We start from the raw sequence: 14485 nt of genomic DNA on the forward strand, positions 1-14485 counted from the left end.
TGACTGTTAATTGCCTTTTCAAAAATATTTTCAGTCTCCTCAACGAGGTATAGTACGTAAGTAGATTGATGAGAAAATCCTAACATTGAATCGTGACCAGCAATTGGTTAAAGCTTTTCAAAGCATGCATTATAGGCATAAGAATTTCATCAAAACGCATCACTCCGTTGTGTCATTACGTAAAGTATAATGTAAGTAAAGTACTCGTGGAAACGTTTCTTCTTATTACAGTCTGAGCACCGCTGAAACTTTCACTCATCGCTGAAGCATCATCATAGCTTTTACTAGTCAACACAACTTGTATTACCTATTACATTGATTTCCATACGGTTAATTATGCATAACGGGATGCCTTCGCCAGTAAGATAAAAAATAAGGAAAACATTTTAGAAAGTTTTAACGTAAAACGTCACGTAAATCTACAGTAATCAGTTCTAGAAATGTCTATTGTTTCATCAATCAGTACTGAAAAAACTTACGCCCCCTGCCTACGGCTATGCATTGGCATCAACTGTAACTAAAATATTTTTATGCGTTTCAAAATAGAATTACTGTTTATACCTAATCATACATCTATTATCTTCATAATCTTTTAAATGATTCAGTGACGTCAGGCAGAGTGACGTAGTTAAGGCTTCTCCCAAAGCAATTTATCGTTCAGTACGTAAATATACGTCTTATCTCTAATAATAATAAGGTTGAAACTTTCATAATATTTTTCTCTTAGTGTAAGCAAAAAACTATGACAACGTATTATTATGCAAAATCTAATATTCCTTGTAGATTTAGCAGAGATGCTTACGTGGGTGACGCTATTGGTTACAAAAGAAAAGCCATTTCATACAACCACAAAGGCCCGTGACGTGAGATATAATGCTAGAGGTTATTTGTTTTCGTTCATGTATTCAATATATTTTAAAGGAGTTATATTAATGTATTTAGTTTTGCACAAAAACAAACAATAAACAACGCGTTTACTTAATTTGTTATTGTGAAACCCTCTTAGTTAATTTTTATTATAAATATTCCAAAATTGAGTGTAACTATAATATACGAGCAAGAAAAGATAATCAAATCGATAAAATAATTTATTACATCTCTAAGTTTTGGGTATCTCCAGGAGAGATAAACTTTGTTAATACGTACCTATCATAAATTAAATAAAAAAAATATATTGTTACAAGGGAAACTCCAACGTACCCAGTATAACGGAAATCCCCGGATAACATTTCTCAGGAAAGGAAACTTTCTATATCTATAAATCTTAAATTCAAAATTTCTATTAATTTAAGACTATAATAGATATAACAATTGACGACAACGATCCCCACTGTTCTTTCCAATCGCTGATATATTTTTTTAATTCCCAATTCAAATCAAAAGCATAGAATAATTGATTAAGTCACATTTAAAATAGCGCTATGAAAAAAGGTTTTTGAGTCAAATAGTTTGAGTCAAATACTAAATGGTGTAATTCAAATAAAAGTACATTTTAAACAATCTTTAAGTATCAAAATGGCTTTATCTGTTGTTAAAATAAAAAACACTTAGTACTATAAAGTACTTTTCGAAAAATGATGAACTTCGTTACTGTTTTATAATTCCATAATTAACATTTTTTACAGAACCACTAATGCTACTTATTTTTTTACTGGTTTTAATAATATTCCGTAAAAAAACACAAGATTAATATATATAGGAGTTTATCAGATTATTGTTTACTTGTCGACTAAGGTTTTTATCAAAACCTATGCTGCGTCTTAACTTATATTGCATTATGTGGACTTCAGAATATCCTGCTATTCGTACACATATATTACTTGGATATATTCTGCTAGAGAAGACAACGTCACCATCTCCGCAAAATACTTCTATCGAACTGGAATCAACGAAAATTCGTAAGTGAACGTGATCAACGGGTGACCAATACGCTCTTCGTACACCGTCAATACCACCTCGATCTACACTAATGTATCCATGTTCTGCAAAATATCCAATAATAAATCGACCAAACTTCCATTCGAATATAAGTTCAACATCTGAAAAGACTGAAGTTGAATTAACTAATAACTCAAAAGAATGACTTTCTGCTTGAAAAAATTCTCCAGGTTTATACCAAGCGTTTTCTATTAATTCTTCCCTAAGTTGAATAATTTCATCGATAGGTTTCATTAGAATTCGACCGTTTTTGTTTATACGTAATTCTCGAACCATCGTTAGCATGCTTGCCCAACCAAAGGCAGATTCAATAAACTCACTTTCCCACATTCCCAACCACCCTATTAACAATCTCCTCCCATCATTAGCGCGCATTGTTTTAACAGTGTAAAAATCATGTCCATAATCGAGTTGATTAAAAGTAGCTATAGAAACTTCCATATCATCAAACTGATTCTTAACGTAATTGAAATGTCCTAGAATATATCCCGTCTGGTATACATTTATGAACTTCCAACCATCCGCTTCTATTCCTTGGACTGAAATAATTAGGACATGGTAGCCGTCTAGTTCAAATAAATCTGGATTTTCCCACATATTACCCATATCTCCATATGAATTTACCAATGTACCATTTAATACCCAATTAAACATGTCTCTTGAGGTATATAAAACTAGCTGACCATTTCTTTCTCGGGATGTTGTTCCAACAATCATGTACCAAATGTTACGGGAACGCCAAACTTTAGGATTTCTGAACTCTCCTATTTCACTCGGTGATTCTCTTATAATAGGGTTAAATAGATATTTTTGAAAGAACATACCATCATCACTTATAGCTACGTTTTGTGTTTGGAATGATTCATAGCCGGATAATACATTACCCGTATAGAATAATGTCAGCAAGTTCTTATCCACTAATGCACAACCTGCCAGGCAACCATGCCTATCATAATGATCTTTTGGCATCAATGCTGTTGGAAAATGTATCCAATCTATCAAATTGTCACTAACGGCATGTCCCCAACTCACATGATCCCATGCCCCATCATATGGATGATACTGAAAAAATATATGATACTGCCTCTTGTAATAGATAAATCCAGTAGGGTTACTGATCCAACCTTCTGGTGCTGTTATGTGATAAATAGGTCGGTATTTCTTTTTTAGAAAACGTTTGTTGCGATTTAAAAATGATTTCACATGTCCAAGATCACTAAAATCTCCAGGTAAAATTAAAACCCACAATATGATGAAAAAAACAGGTATATCCATTACGCAGGTTTGATTTATGAATGATCATGAAATAATGAAGTATGATAATGAAATATGAACAACAATAGATTATGTTTACAAATTTTTCTAATAGAGTATTACATCATATATTTGTACTACGATATAATGCAATAAACGTGTATTTGTTTATTTGTATTTTACAGTCTATTTAAAAAATATATAGTTTTGCATCGTTAAACCAGTTGAAAGTATCAAAATTAGGCATTGATTTAAAGGGACAGATGTATTGCATTCAAAGACACATTTTAACTAAAATCATTAGTCAAACACAATCCATAGAATATAGGCCTCACCCAAATTGCACCAAAAACTCCCGGTTCTCCGTTTTCTGCATACAGCGAAGCCTCCTTGTTCACTGAAATAAACTTACTTAATTAATTTGATTTTTTTAAAATAATTTAAACATATTTTGATCAAATAAATAATATATAACAAAACCTTTAGTAATAATTAAGAATATGATTATCAAAGGATATAACAACATTTTTTCATTACAAATAAAAAATCAACACTCAAACTATTCGATTTAGTCAATTGTCATTGATAGTTGACTATGACACTTGCGCTAAAAGTCTATCTGAGAAGTACTACATGTATTTACGCGAAGTAGTTTTAAATTTAAATTTTTAACTATAAATAATTCTTTCAAAATATGAAACAGAACATGGTTTTATTCAAATTTTAAAATGAAATCAATAGAAGATTTAGAAAAGGAGGTGAAAGAGGTTGATAAAGAGCTAAAAAAAATTGATGCTGAGTTATTAAAATGGAAAAATTTACAGCGCGAATTGCACGAGAAGAAATCTTTACTAAAAAGATCAATAAATAAAATGAAGTCTGATTCATTAGCAAATGTAGATTGGGCTGGAAATACGTATGAATGGTCAAAGGATGTCAAGAAAACTCTTAACGACGTTTTTCGAATAGATTCGTTTAGACCAAAGCAATTGAGTGCTATAAATTCTACACTTGCTGGTCAACATGCAATTATTGTAATGCCTACGGGAGCTGGAAAAAGTCTCTGCTATCAACTTCCAGCACTGGTCAAACCTGGTCTTACTATAGTTATATCACCCCTTATCTCCTTAATGGAAGATCAGGTGCGATCACTAAAGAATAGAAATATCCAAGCTATGCTGATGACAAGTACAAGTCCAAAAGATGAAACATTAAAAGCTTTAAATGTATTAAAGGATAAGAATACAAAAATTAAACTTTTATATGTTACACCTGAGAGACTTGCAAAAAGTAAGAGGTTTATGTCCAACTTACAAAAATGTTATGCTGAAGGTAGATTGCAAAGAATTGCTATTGATGAAGTTCACTGCTGCTCTCAATGGGGTCATGATTTTAGACCAGATTACAGATACCTTGGTATTTTGTCTAATATGTTTCCCAAAACTCCAATTTTAGGATTAACTGCAACAGCAACATCCCATGTATTAACTGATGTACAGAAGATACTTAACATTCCCGGTTGTTTAGTGATAAAATCAACATTTAATAGACCTAATTTATATTACAAAATTTTAGAAAAACCTACCTCACAGGAAGAATGCCTAACAATACTTGAAAAGCTTTTGAAAAACAGGTATAAAAGAGAGAGTGGTATTATTTACACTAATAGTATCAAAGACTCTGAAGAATTAGCCCAAGGGCTAAGAAAGAGGGGTTTGTCTGTGGGCTGCTATCATGCCAATATGGAAGCAGAATCAAGATCTAATGTACATTTGAAGTGGCATGAAAAAAGCTATCAGGCTATTGTGGCAACTGTTGCTTTTGGAATGGGTATTGATAAACCAGATGTTAGGTTTGTTATTCATCACACCATCAGTAAATCAATGGAAAATTACTACCAAGAGAGTGGTAGAGCTGGTCGTGATGGTAAAAGAGCAGAATGTCTTACTTTATACAGAATGCAGGATGTTTTTAAAATAAGTACCATGGTATTCTCTGCGGTCGGAAGTATAGATCATCTATATGGTATAGTTAAGTATTGTCTAAATGGAACCTTATGTAGAAGGCAGTTAATTGCTCAACATTTTGATGAAGATTGGGGTGATACTGATTGTAACAAAATGTGTGATGTTTGCTCATATCCAAATTCAAATATAAGGGAAATAAGTCTGGAATCACATTGTAAAATACTGTCTGGCATTATTGATAATGCTCACACACAAGATACAAAAGTTACTGCTCAAAAGTTACTTGATGCTTGGTACTTAAAAGGACCTGTTCCACTTAGACATAAAGGAAAAGAACCAAATTTTTCAAGGTCTATAGGCGAAGATGTGATAGCATTTCTGCTTGTAGAAGGGTATCTTATTGAAGATTTTCATTTCACAGCTTATTCAACTATTGCATACATAAAAAAGGGTCCTAATATGGAAGCAATTAATGATGACAATTTTACTTTGAAAATGCCCTTAAGAAAATATACAGAATTCCATTTAGATAGACCAGCTCCCAAAGATGATTCAGTTATTGGGAATGATATTACAGAAACGAGAAAAAGAAAGGCAAGCTCTGAAGTTAATGGTAGAAAGTCTAAGATTATTGTTATTGATGAATAAAATAATTGCTTCCTCAAATAAATTATCTTTATTGATATCATAACCAAAATTTCTAAGTATAATGTAGTAAAAAACTTCTAATTTGGTGTATAATAATTATTAAAGTTTGATATTTATTAGTTTTATTAAGAGCTCATACACGACGCCTTGGAGAATATTGTAATGGTGATAACTGTTCATAAGCAGCAACATTTTCTTCAAGTTTTTTGGTTAATTTAGTGATGTTTGATTTTGGCTTCATATTCTTCTGAATATTATTCGATGTTTTAGAATATTCTGTAATGGTGATAATTGATTAAATCAGTTACATTTTTTTAAAATAACACTTTTATACAAATTAAACCTTTCAGTAATATACTTACTGCTTCCATTAGAGTGGACACTATGCACACTTGGAACGACACTGAACCCAGATTTAGTAGACCTGGCAGATGAGCAGCAGCTGTCAACGCCAATAGCGTCAAGAGCTCTCATCCGTTCAGCAATCTGATCTTTAATCAGTTCTCTATGTGGACCAGCATGCCCTAGATATTCCATGTCTGCTAACCATTCTGCTCGTTCTCGAATTTGAGTCACCACTAAAATATTTCAAATATATAATATAAAACTAATATTATATCATATGTAAAAAATACATTAACTAAAAAAAACCATATTACTCAATATAAGAATATATAGATGACAAAAAAGCGTGGAGCTAATACTTATTTACTTCCAGGCAGGATATGTTATATACATATATAATTTATATAAATTTAACTAAAATAAATTTGTATTTTAAATTTTGGTAAAGAGTAACTACTGAGTTTCTTGCTGGTTCTTCTCAGTAGAATCTACATTCCGAACTAGATTCGCATAATATAGTTTTGTAAAATAACGATTCAAAAGTGCTTGTAAAAGCCTGATTGAATAAAGTATATTTTGGTTTTGATTTATATTTTTCACGATTCATGAACAAATCTATTGCAGATGAGATTAAAATAGTAATTAAATAATTTTGATGATTATCAAAAAAATTCAAATCGTTTTACATATCTATTCATTCAAAGTGAAAAATATTTCTAAGTCAACATACAATCATTCCACTGTTCTTTTTTAGTTGGCAAGTTAGGCTTTTGTCTCAGAAGTCGTGGAAGAGCTGGTGGTTTCTGCTCCATATCTCCATAAGTCATCGTATTGGCGAGTCTTTCTTTTAATTTCTCTCGATCTTCTCCTCGCTTAAGAGGACAATATCTAGTTACAAAAAAATCATTTTATGATAACCATACCAATGTATCTCAAAAATAAACATTAAATAACATTGGAAGCGCACATTTCTACATTAGAGGCTTCCGATTCTCTTATTGCCGACAGCGACCGACGACGTGAGGTCCGCGGTCGGACAAGTGGAACTTCTACTTTTATTTTCTTTTTCGTAAATTCGTCTTCCTGGCGTAAAGCAAAAGCACCTTTTTGACGCTGGGAAATACTCAACTTAGATTCTTCCAGTAAAACTAAATAATACAAAAAAATGTAATTACATTTTAAAAACATTTTAATTACATATAGATGCTTACTAACTATCAATGTTTGAAACCTTTTAAAAATTCTTGCTGTGCTGCGGACGGGCTTACAGTCCTTGTATGAAATATTCCTCCATAGGGAATAGACTTGCTTGGCCACGTTATGTTAACATATCCATGACTATCAGGTTTTTCCATCCCGTTTACAAAATAATACAGGTACGTTATATAAACGGAATAAAAACACTACGTATTAATGTTATAATCAAATTTGATTACTTTTAAATATCCCGGGCAACGACAAGAATATTGAACCAACATTATGATGCCAAAAGTGTTGCCCGTTTATATTGGTTGTTATCATTATTAAAATATAAACCTATTTGTTGAATTACATAATTTGTATCCCAAATTAATAATATTTTCCATGTAAGATGAGCCATACTTTTTTAATCTAAACTCAAATTCCAAAGCGAACATGACTCAGTAATAACCAACAGTAACCACATCGTAAAATATACTTAACATCACAAAAACAAAACAAGCAAGTCGTTTAAAAAAAAAAATAATAGCAGTCATCTACTACAGAAAAAAATGGAAGATTCTCTTGGTTCAACTATAGAAAAAATAAAACTCCAAGAACAAGAGAAAGAGGCAAAGCTGAAAGAAAAACGAGAAAGTATGTACTTATATTTCAAAATAGGTAAGTATTTAATTAATTATTTATTTTAACAGATTCGATTCATTTTCGTTAATAATTTGCCAGTCGATGCTGTTGTAATTTCCCTAAAGAGAGAAATCCGTGAATGTTATTCTCAAGTTGAAAAATATCAGCAAAATCAAGATACGCTTTTAAAGAACATTGCCACGCTGCGTACACAAGCAATATTAGAAAAAATACGCCGTGAATCTTTAATCACACAGTTACACGTACTCAATAAAGAGTTAGAGGATTTACGAGTTAAGTCGGTACGGTTTTCAATTTTAGTATAATATCAAATTATGTAGCTCCTTAGAAATGGTTTTAAAATACAAATAATAATTATACTTGATCTAAGTCAGTCAACCTGAAGCTAGATTATCCGGGACGGATACTTTTTTAAAACTGTATGGAATAACAATAATAATTTATGATTGTAAATACGAAATATGCTGATTCACAGCTTGATCCTCCTAGCTTATGTACTTTTACACGATATCTGCTTCAGTGCAACCAACCACTCGTAATAATTTTCGTTTCGGTCAACTAAGATGCGTGCGTATTGTAATGTATACATAAAGTATAAAATGAATATAACTTCTAAATATTTATGCTTTGCTTAGTTTGAAGGTATTTCTAAGGTGTGGGAACAACGATCTTCTTTATGTGAGAAAATTCACACCACTACTGAAAACTATGACATTTGGGCTTTACTTATTAAGCCAACTTGTTTAGAATCGAGCTATCTGAGTAAAACAGTTGTAAAACAGGAAGACAATAATCTAGTGTTAGACATTGAAATTCGACTACAAGAAGCAGTTACTAAACGGGATATCGCTTTAAAGGAGCGTGACCGACTTAAAGCTAAACCAGATAATGGTGAAGAGTTTTTGCGGTAAAATCGCTATTCCTAAGGATTTACTAATTCAAATATTATATTGTTAATGACGTGATTATAGACCATTTCTTTTTATGTTATTTCTATCCAGGATCAAAAACGCACTACGTTATTCAATAGAAAAAATTGAACAATTAAATAAGTAAATGTTTTTTTATTCAATATACTTATAATAACTATACATAGTATCAAGAAAAACTTTATTATTGCCAATTAAATAATTATTTCAATTTATTTTTTATTCTTTAACTATAATATCAGCTGTTAAGCTGTCAAAATAGTCAAGAAATATACCAAATGCCAATGCCAGTAAATCTGATTTGTTAAATGGTTATGGATATAATTTTATAAATACAAAACAAGACAGGATCAGGTTTTAAATACCTTAAAATCAATCAACATGAATAAGAATCTTCATCTTTTAAGGTACTACAAATATGTTATAATGTCACAATATTTTTTCCACACTATTGTTTTTATTGTAATTAGTAAAATCTATATTTTTTATTGAAATCCTCTAATTGTTGTTTCGGTAAACCTTTTTGATGAAATCGGATATCGACGGTAAATTCTATTAAATACTAGTTTTATATTTATAGAATATTTTGTCTGAATGATTAAACACTCAATGACATAATAACAAGTGGAGTCTATTACTTAAATTTTGGAACCTTATTACGAAAAATAGTTATTTAACAGTAAAGTTATTACATATAGTTAACTACTTTTTGTAGGGCTTCTGTTCAATTTTATTTATGAAGTTTGCTTAATCTTTCATTAATTTTTCAGATATTTCATCAGACAAAAGAGATTACACAGATTATACAGCACTGAAGTAAAAGAAAATGAACCAATTAAGTTTTCTACAAGCAATGCTGCAAGAAAAAATGTACAATCAGTATTTAGGAAGAAAACCCCTGAAAGCATGCCATGGTATCAGCCATTCAGCGTGGTAGGAAGTATTGCTGTATTTCTTATTTATTTCTGCATACTTAGAGAAGAAAATGATGTGGACCTTGAATTTAACAAAACACTCTATGATAGAATACAAGGCTTAGAAAAGGAACAGTTGCTACAAAGTTATAGATTTAATAAGGAACATGGAAAAAGTGTGGAGGACATAGAAAAGAGATTAAAAGAATTAGAAGAAGAAGCAAAGGTTGCAGTTTAATTTAAGATAAATGTCACCTTAGTAGGTGAAGTAAAATAAAATCTAAGTTATTACAAACAGCTAGTAATTTATTTCTTCTACTAGAGGCAACCCTAAGATTGTATGAATCATAAAATTTACATTATTACACAATGATTAATTTGGAAATAATAACTGTATGTAACTATATGATTAATTTCTTTAGTTGCAGCCAACTGGTTAAATTAGCCTTTTAATTAATACCCTAGAGAGTTACTAAAGTGTCTTTCAACCAGCTGCCTGAATTAAAATGAATTGAAATATTATTGAACATAATTATATGCTAAATATTTATAATATTGCACTTATATTGAGACATTTTAGGTTGTAGGTCAGACCGAGAATACCAAATAGAATCTGGCTTTTATAAACAAATGAAAGAAAAATCCAAAGCAAGTTTTCCTATGCTATGAATGGAAATGAATTGGTTGAGTGTCATTCAGACCACTGATTCAACAGCACCATTTAATAAAAGTGGCTAGGCATTTCATTGGATGGCTAATTAGCTAGTTGCCTGCAACATGTAGATAGCAAAATACAATCTCTATAACCACAAGGTTAATCTTAACTTATACTGGTGCAAATTGTGTTGAATTTTAATTTGTAGGGAATTATATTCAGGAAGAGACAGATAAAACCATTTTTATTCTAATTATATTTATTAACACCAAAGTATTTCATTACACAATAATCGATAAGTGCATCTATCAAATTACTTAAACACAGGTTTCCTTTCATGTGGTTACAATATTGCCTATTCTACAACCTAGACATACCACAAGTCACTAAAATACAGGCTATGTTGCTGTACAAGACACAGTAACGAATGATGAGCAACTCTGCACATGATGACAAGGAAAATTACAATATGAAATGTATTGAAATTGAGCTACATATCTTGTACACACAATATAGATAAACTTACAGAATAAGAACATATTTATAAAAAAAATTCAGTTCTGCTGTCTCCTTACATTAAATTATTGATTACGATGTTAATAAGATAAAAAAGAAATGCGAGACAATCAATATTAAGAGTTACAGAATTAACATCTATTTGAATTACAAATAATTTATGATTAGGTACACTAAAATTAATTTAGGCACGTTCGCCTCGAATCCGTCTTGCCAGCTGGATATCTTTAGGCATAATAGTGACACGCTTGGCGTGAATAGCGCACAAGTTAGTGTCTTCAAACAGACCCACCAAGTAGGCCTCGCTTGCCTCCTGAAATAAACATTTTTAAGAAAGTTACGTATAAAGAAGTAAAACAAAGCAGTAATTTTCAAGACAATATATTCTCATCATATTATAAGCATTTTGAGTCAACCCACCTGCAGAGCGCCAATGGCGGCAGACTGGAACCGAAGGTCAGTTTTGAAATCTTGTGCGATTTCTCTCACAAGTCGCTGGAAAGGCAGCTTACGAATCAACAACTCCGTAGACTTCTGGTAACGACGAATTTCTCGGAGAGCTACGGTACCGGGGCGGTAGCGATGGGGTTTCTTGACACCACCAGTGCTGGGCGCCGATTTACGTGCAGCTTTTGTAGCTAATTGTTTACGAGGAGCTTTACCTCCTGTAGATTTACGGGCTGTTTGCTTGGTACGAGCCATTATTCACTGTAAATGAAGAAAAAGTAAATTTAATAATAACAATAAACAAGTGATGTTGCAAGAGTATGCACTGATTTTAAATTGGTCTTTATTCAAAATTGATTTGATTTTTCACTTATAATAATATGAAATATATGAACCTTCGTTTAAAATCTTACGAAAAACACAACTTTTATGACGAATTGTTAACACAATCTAATTTTAATAAAATTTTATCAAGGAGCTCACAACAATGATCATATGCTCAATATCAGACAAAGATGGCGTCGAGAGAATGGCGGGCGAACACTGACGCCTTTTTTACGCTTCCTGATTGGTCCGATATATTTACGTTACCGTTATTTTATTGGTTGTAAAGTGTGATCTGCCATTGGTCAACTATATCAATATTTATTTTGTAAAACTGTCTTTTTATTGGACATAATTTTTTAGGTGTTGCTAGATCTATAATACAGATTATATTATTATATCAACATAATAATATAATCTATAAACTATATTAATATATCTAGCGTTCTTGCCACACTTGTATTTTTTTTAATTTTTATGTTTATATAATAAAAGCCCTTCAGATTAATAATCTTAAGTGGAAAATTTAATTATTATTATAGTTATATTTATGGTTAAGGCATCGTCTTTCTATTTGCTATTACAATATTTATAACTAAATGATAGGCAATAATATTATTAGTATATTGCTAACACTTCGAATTTTAAAAGGGATAAACTAAACATAATAATAATAAAAAAATATAAAAATATCACATTAATATAAAAGGTATGTTTAAAAAATATGTATAAAATAAACATATGCAACTAATGACGGACCAGTAATACTTATGTTAAGTCCAATGTTTCATACCAAATAAGATCATTTAAAATTAGGTTTTAGTTATACATAGTAATTTCTATACGGTTGGACTGAATTTGATGATCTTTTTTTGTGGAATTTTTGGGTCTTTCAATGATTCAGGTGGACCTGATTGATGGCGTTGTGATCGGATGTTTTTTTTTTAAATAAGAACTTAAATTTGATTTCACCTGGACTGTAGGACAGGCAAATAATATCTCTCTATCAGCCAAAGGACGTCCACTGCTGGACATAGTCCTCCCCCAAAGATCGCTACAACGACCGGTCTTGTGCAGCCCGCAACCAGCGGTTTTCCGCTACCTTCACCGGGTCGTCGGACCACCTTATGGGGGGCCTACCCTCGCTGCGTCTTCCGGTCCATGGTCTCCACTCGAATATATCATATCATATCGCAGCTAATATATCTTACTATATTACAAAATTATAACACTTAACTAATTATTTCCACTTTAATTTTACTTCCAAAATTCGATAACAGTTTCGTCGACGTTAAAAACGGTATTTTTTCGCAAATCCATAGATTAATCAAACTCTCGACCAATGATATCGCGTCAATTTGCTGTCAAATATTGTTTATTTAGCTTTTTTCATTTTATGGTTGGAATAGAGCATACTGAACTAAAAAAAATGAAATGCTGAATTGCTGATATAGCACCGCCTATGCCGGTGGTGAAATTTCGCACAGTTTCTTTTATGAAACGAACGCAGATGAAGAAAAAATTTTCACTAAAAAAGGATTTTCTAAAATTTATTCTCTAAAGGGGTTAAATTTCTTTCGATTACAAACATTGCAAATATAGGCGACGTGAGACTGGACGAAGGTTGCCCACTGCCAATCCCAAACGAATACTTCGGTCGGCTTTCTTCTTGAAACTTTCCTACCGAGCTGTATAACTAGACCCAGGTATATTCACTGACAATATCGAGAATTTTCACTGATTCCCATATCGGCTCCGGCACGACGTGTCTGATGAACATGCCCTTGGTCTTCTCCAAGTTCAAGGAAGACTCTGCTTAGGCTACGCAGCATTTTGGTTAGTTGTTCCAGCGTCTTTGCAATGATGACAAATCGAAGTTGCGCGATATCGTCTTCGTTTACATTGAGACAAAAAGCGAAAAAAAAACCGAATATTTTTTTTAATTTCATTGAATATTTTATGAATATTTAACCTACCTGTAAATATTATAATTATAATAAATTATATTATAAATAGCATATTTTATATTGTAATATTTTTTATTATTTGAAATAATGGTTAAAAATGCAAACAGAAATTATAATCTATACTCTATACAAATACTACAAAGTGATAAAATTTGTTTGTTTGTATGGAGACGAAATCTCAGACTGTTGATCCAATTCAATTTATTTTTTCAATGGTAAAAGCTAATATTCTTGGGTGCTATATAAATTATATAACATGATTTTCTTTAGTAATAAATTCCAAATACCCGTGCGAAGCCGGGGTGTGTTGCTACTTGCTAGTATTATTATATAAAATAGTAATCACTACAATAATAAAAAATATTTTTATGGGAAAACATTAAGATGATAAAAGAATTAAAAACTGAATAAAATTTGACTTATTTATTATTATCTTATATATTAATGGGATAGCGTAAGCCGATTTTTGTCCCAGTGATTATGGGACGATAGCTTCACATAAAAAATCGGTTATGGTCTCATCTTTAAGTGCCCCAGCTGTAGATGTGAATAAAGAAATGATCCACGTGAACAAAATTAAAGTAAATCGTTATCGACAAACTCCAATTCTAAGTGAACTAATATACAATACTATTTGACATTATAAATTTCATTTAAGTAAGATTTCATCATTTTGGCGCCAAATGTATTCGAGTGACTTGCCGATATTTCTAAAAAATATTTTGAATAAACGCAA

The 14485-nt window shown here is 31.4% G+C and overlaps 6 protein-coding genes across 6 annotated transcripts; 3 read left to right on the plus strand and 3 right to left on the minus strand.

Moving 5' to 3' along the window:
* Positions 1–1686: 1686 nt before the first annotated feature.
* On the minus strand, positions 1687–3213 carry LOC113396927 (sucrose-6-phosphate hydrolase-like). Its single transcript, XM_026635010.2, has one exon. It carries the CDS (start codon positions 3211–3213, stop codon positions 1687–1689), a length of 1527 nt encoding a protein of 508 aa, XP_026490795.2.
* A 600-nt stretch (positions 3214–3813) lies between these two features.
* LOC113396937 (ATP-dependent DNA helicase Q1-like) lies at positions 3814–5819 on the plus strand. Its single transcript, XM_026635021.2, has one exon. The coding sequence runs from the start codon at positions 3921–3923 to the stop codon at positions 5805–5807; it is 1887 nt and encodes a 628-aa protein (XP_026490806.2). The 5' UTR covers positions 3814–3920; the 3' UTR covers positions 5808–5819.
* Positions 5820–5893: 74 nt separating this feature from the next.
* On the minus strand, positions 5894–7521 carry LOC113396942 (UPF0193 protein EVG1 homolog). Its single transcript, XM_026635029.2, has 5 exons — positions 7384–7521; positions 7120–7300; positions 6883–7040; positions 6170–6385; positions 5894–6083 (listed from the first exon to the last, which is right to left on the minus strand). The coding sequence occupies exons 1-5, from the start codon at positions 7505–7507 to the stop codon at positions 5941–5943; spliced, it is 822 nt and encodes a 273-aa protein (XP_026490814.2). The 5' UTR covers positions 7508–7521; the 3' UTR covers positions 5894–5940.
* Positions 7522–7903: 382 nt separating this feature from the next.
* Positions 7904–9053, plus strand: LOC113396926 (uncharacterized). Its single transcript, XM_026635009.2, has 4 exons — positions 7904–7988; positions 8076–8278; positions 8633–8904; positions 8999–9053. The coding sequence occupies exons 1-4, from the start codon at positions 7904–7906 to the stop codon at positions 9051–9053; spliced, it is 615 nt and encodes a 204-aa protein (XP_026490794.2).
* A 118-nt stretch (positions 9054–9171) lies between these two features.
* LOC113396946 (uncharacterized) lies at positions 9172–10135 on the plus strand. Its single transcript, XM_026635032.2, has 2 exons — positions 9172–9333; positions 9697–10135. Exons 1-2 carry the CDS (start codon positions 9308–9310, stop codon positions 10076–10078), a joined length of 408 nt encoding a protein of 135 aa, XP_026490817.1. The 5' UTR covers positions 9172–9307; the 3' UTR covers positions 10079–10135.
* A 601-nt stretch (positions 10136–10736) lies between these two features.
* On the minus strand, positions 10737–12088 carry LOC113396945 (histone H3.3A). Its single transcript, XM_026635031.2, has 3 exons — positions 11854–12088; positions 11432–11719; positions 10737–11324 (listed from the first exon to the last, which is right to left on the minus strand). Exons 2-3 carry the CDS (start codon positions 11711–11713, stop codon positions 11196–11198), a joined length of 411 nt encoding a protein of 136 aa, XP_026490816.1. The 5' UTR covers positions 11714–11719; positions 11854–12088; the 3' UTR covers positions 10737–11195.
* Between the last annotated feature and the right edge of the window lie 2397 nt (positions 12089–14485).

Source organism: Vanessa tameamea, chromosome 9 (assembly GCF_037043105.1).
Source record: "Vanessa tameamea isolate UH-Manoa-2023 chromosome 9, ilVanTame1 primary haplotype, whole genome shotgun sequence".
NCBI lineage: Eukaryota > Metazoa > Arthropoda > Insecta > Lepidoptera > Nymphalidae > Vanessa > Vanessa tameamea.

What these genes read in the sequence shown, in the direction of transcription:
- LOC113396946 (XM_026635032.2), top strand. Translation starts at nt 9,308, where the DNA reads ATGAATAAGAATCTTCATCTTTTAAG. An exon ending in AAGAATCTTCATCTTTTAAG is followed by an intron (nt 9,334 to 9,696) that starts GTACTACAAATA and finishes TTAATTTTTCAG; the next exon opens with ATATTTCATCAGACAAAAGA.
- LOC113396942 (XM_026635029.2), bottom strand. Translation starts at nt 7,507, where the DNA reads ATGGAAAAACCTGATAGTCATGGATATGTTAACATAACGTGGCCAAGC. An exon ending in ACAGCAAGAATTTTTAAAAG is followed by an intron (nt 7,301 to 7,383) that starts GTTTCAAACATT and finishes TGTATTATTTAG; the next exon opens with TTTTACTGGAAGAATCTAAG. An exon ending in TGTCCACTCTAATGGAAGCA is followed by an intron (nt 6,084 to 6,169) that starts GTAAGTATATTA and finishes TCACCATTACAG; the next exon opens with AATATTCTAAAACATCGAAT.
- LOC113396926 (XM_026635009.2), top strand. Translation starts at nt 7,904, where the DNA reads ATGGAAGATTCTCTTGGTTCAACTATAGAAAAAATAAAACTCCAAGAA. An exon ending in GCTGAAAGAAAAACGAGAAA is followed by an intron (nt 7,989 to 8,075) that starts GTATGTACTTAT and finishes ATAATTTGCCAG; the next exon opens with TCGATGCTGTTGTAATTTCC. An exon ending in AGGATTTACGAGTTAAGTCG is followed by an intron (nt 8,279 to 8,632) that starts GTACGGTTTTCA and finishes TGCTTTGCTTAG; the next exon opens with TTTGAAGGTATTTCTAAGGT.
- LOC113396945 (XM_026635031.2), bottom strand. Translation starts at nt 11,713, where the DNA reads ATGGCTCGTACCAAGCAAACAGCCCGTAAATCTACAGGAGGTAAAGCT. An exon ending in CCGCCATTGGCGCTCTGCAG is followed by an intron (nt 11,325 to 11,431) that starts GTGGGTTGACTC and finishes TGTTTATTTCAG; the next exon opens with GAGGCAAGCGAGGCCTACTT.
- LOC113396927 (XM_026635010.2), bottom strand. Translation starts at nt 3,213, where the DNA reads ATGGATATACCTGTTTTTTTCATCATATTGTGGGTTTTAATTTTACCT.
- LOC113396937 (XM_026635021.2), top strand. Translation starts at nt 3,921, where the DNA reads ATGAAATCAATAGAAGATTTAGAAAAGGAGGTGAAAGAGGTTGATAAA.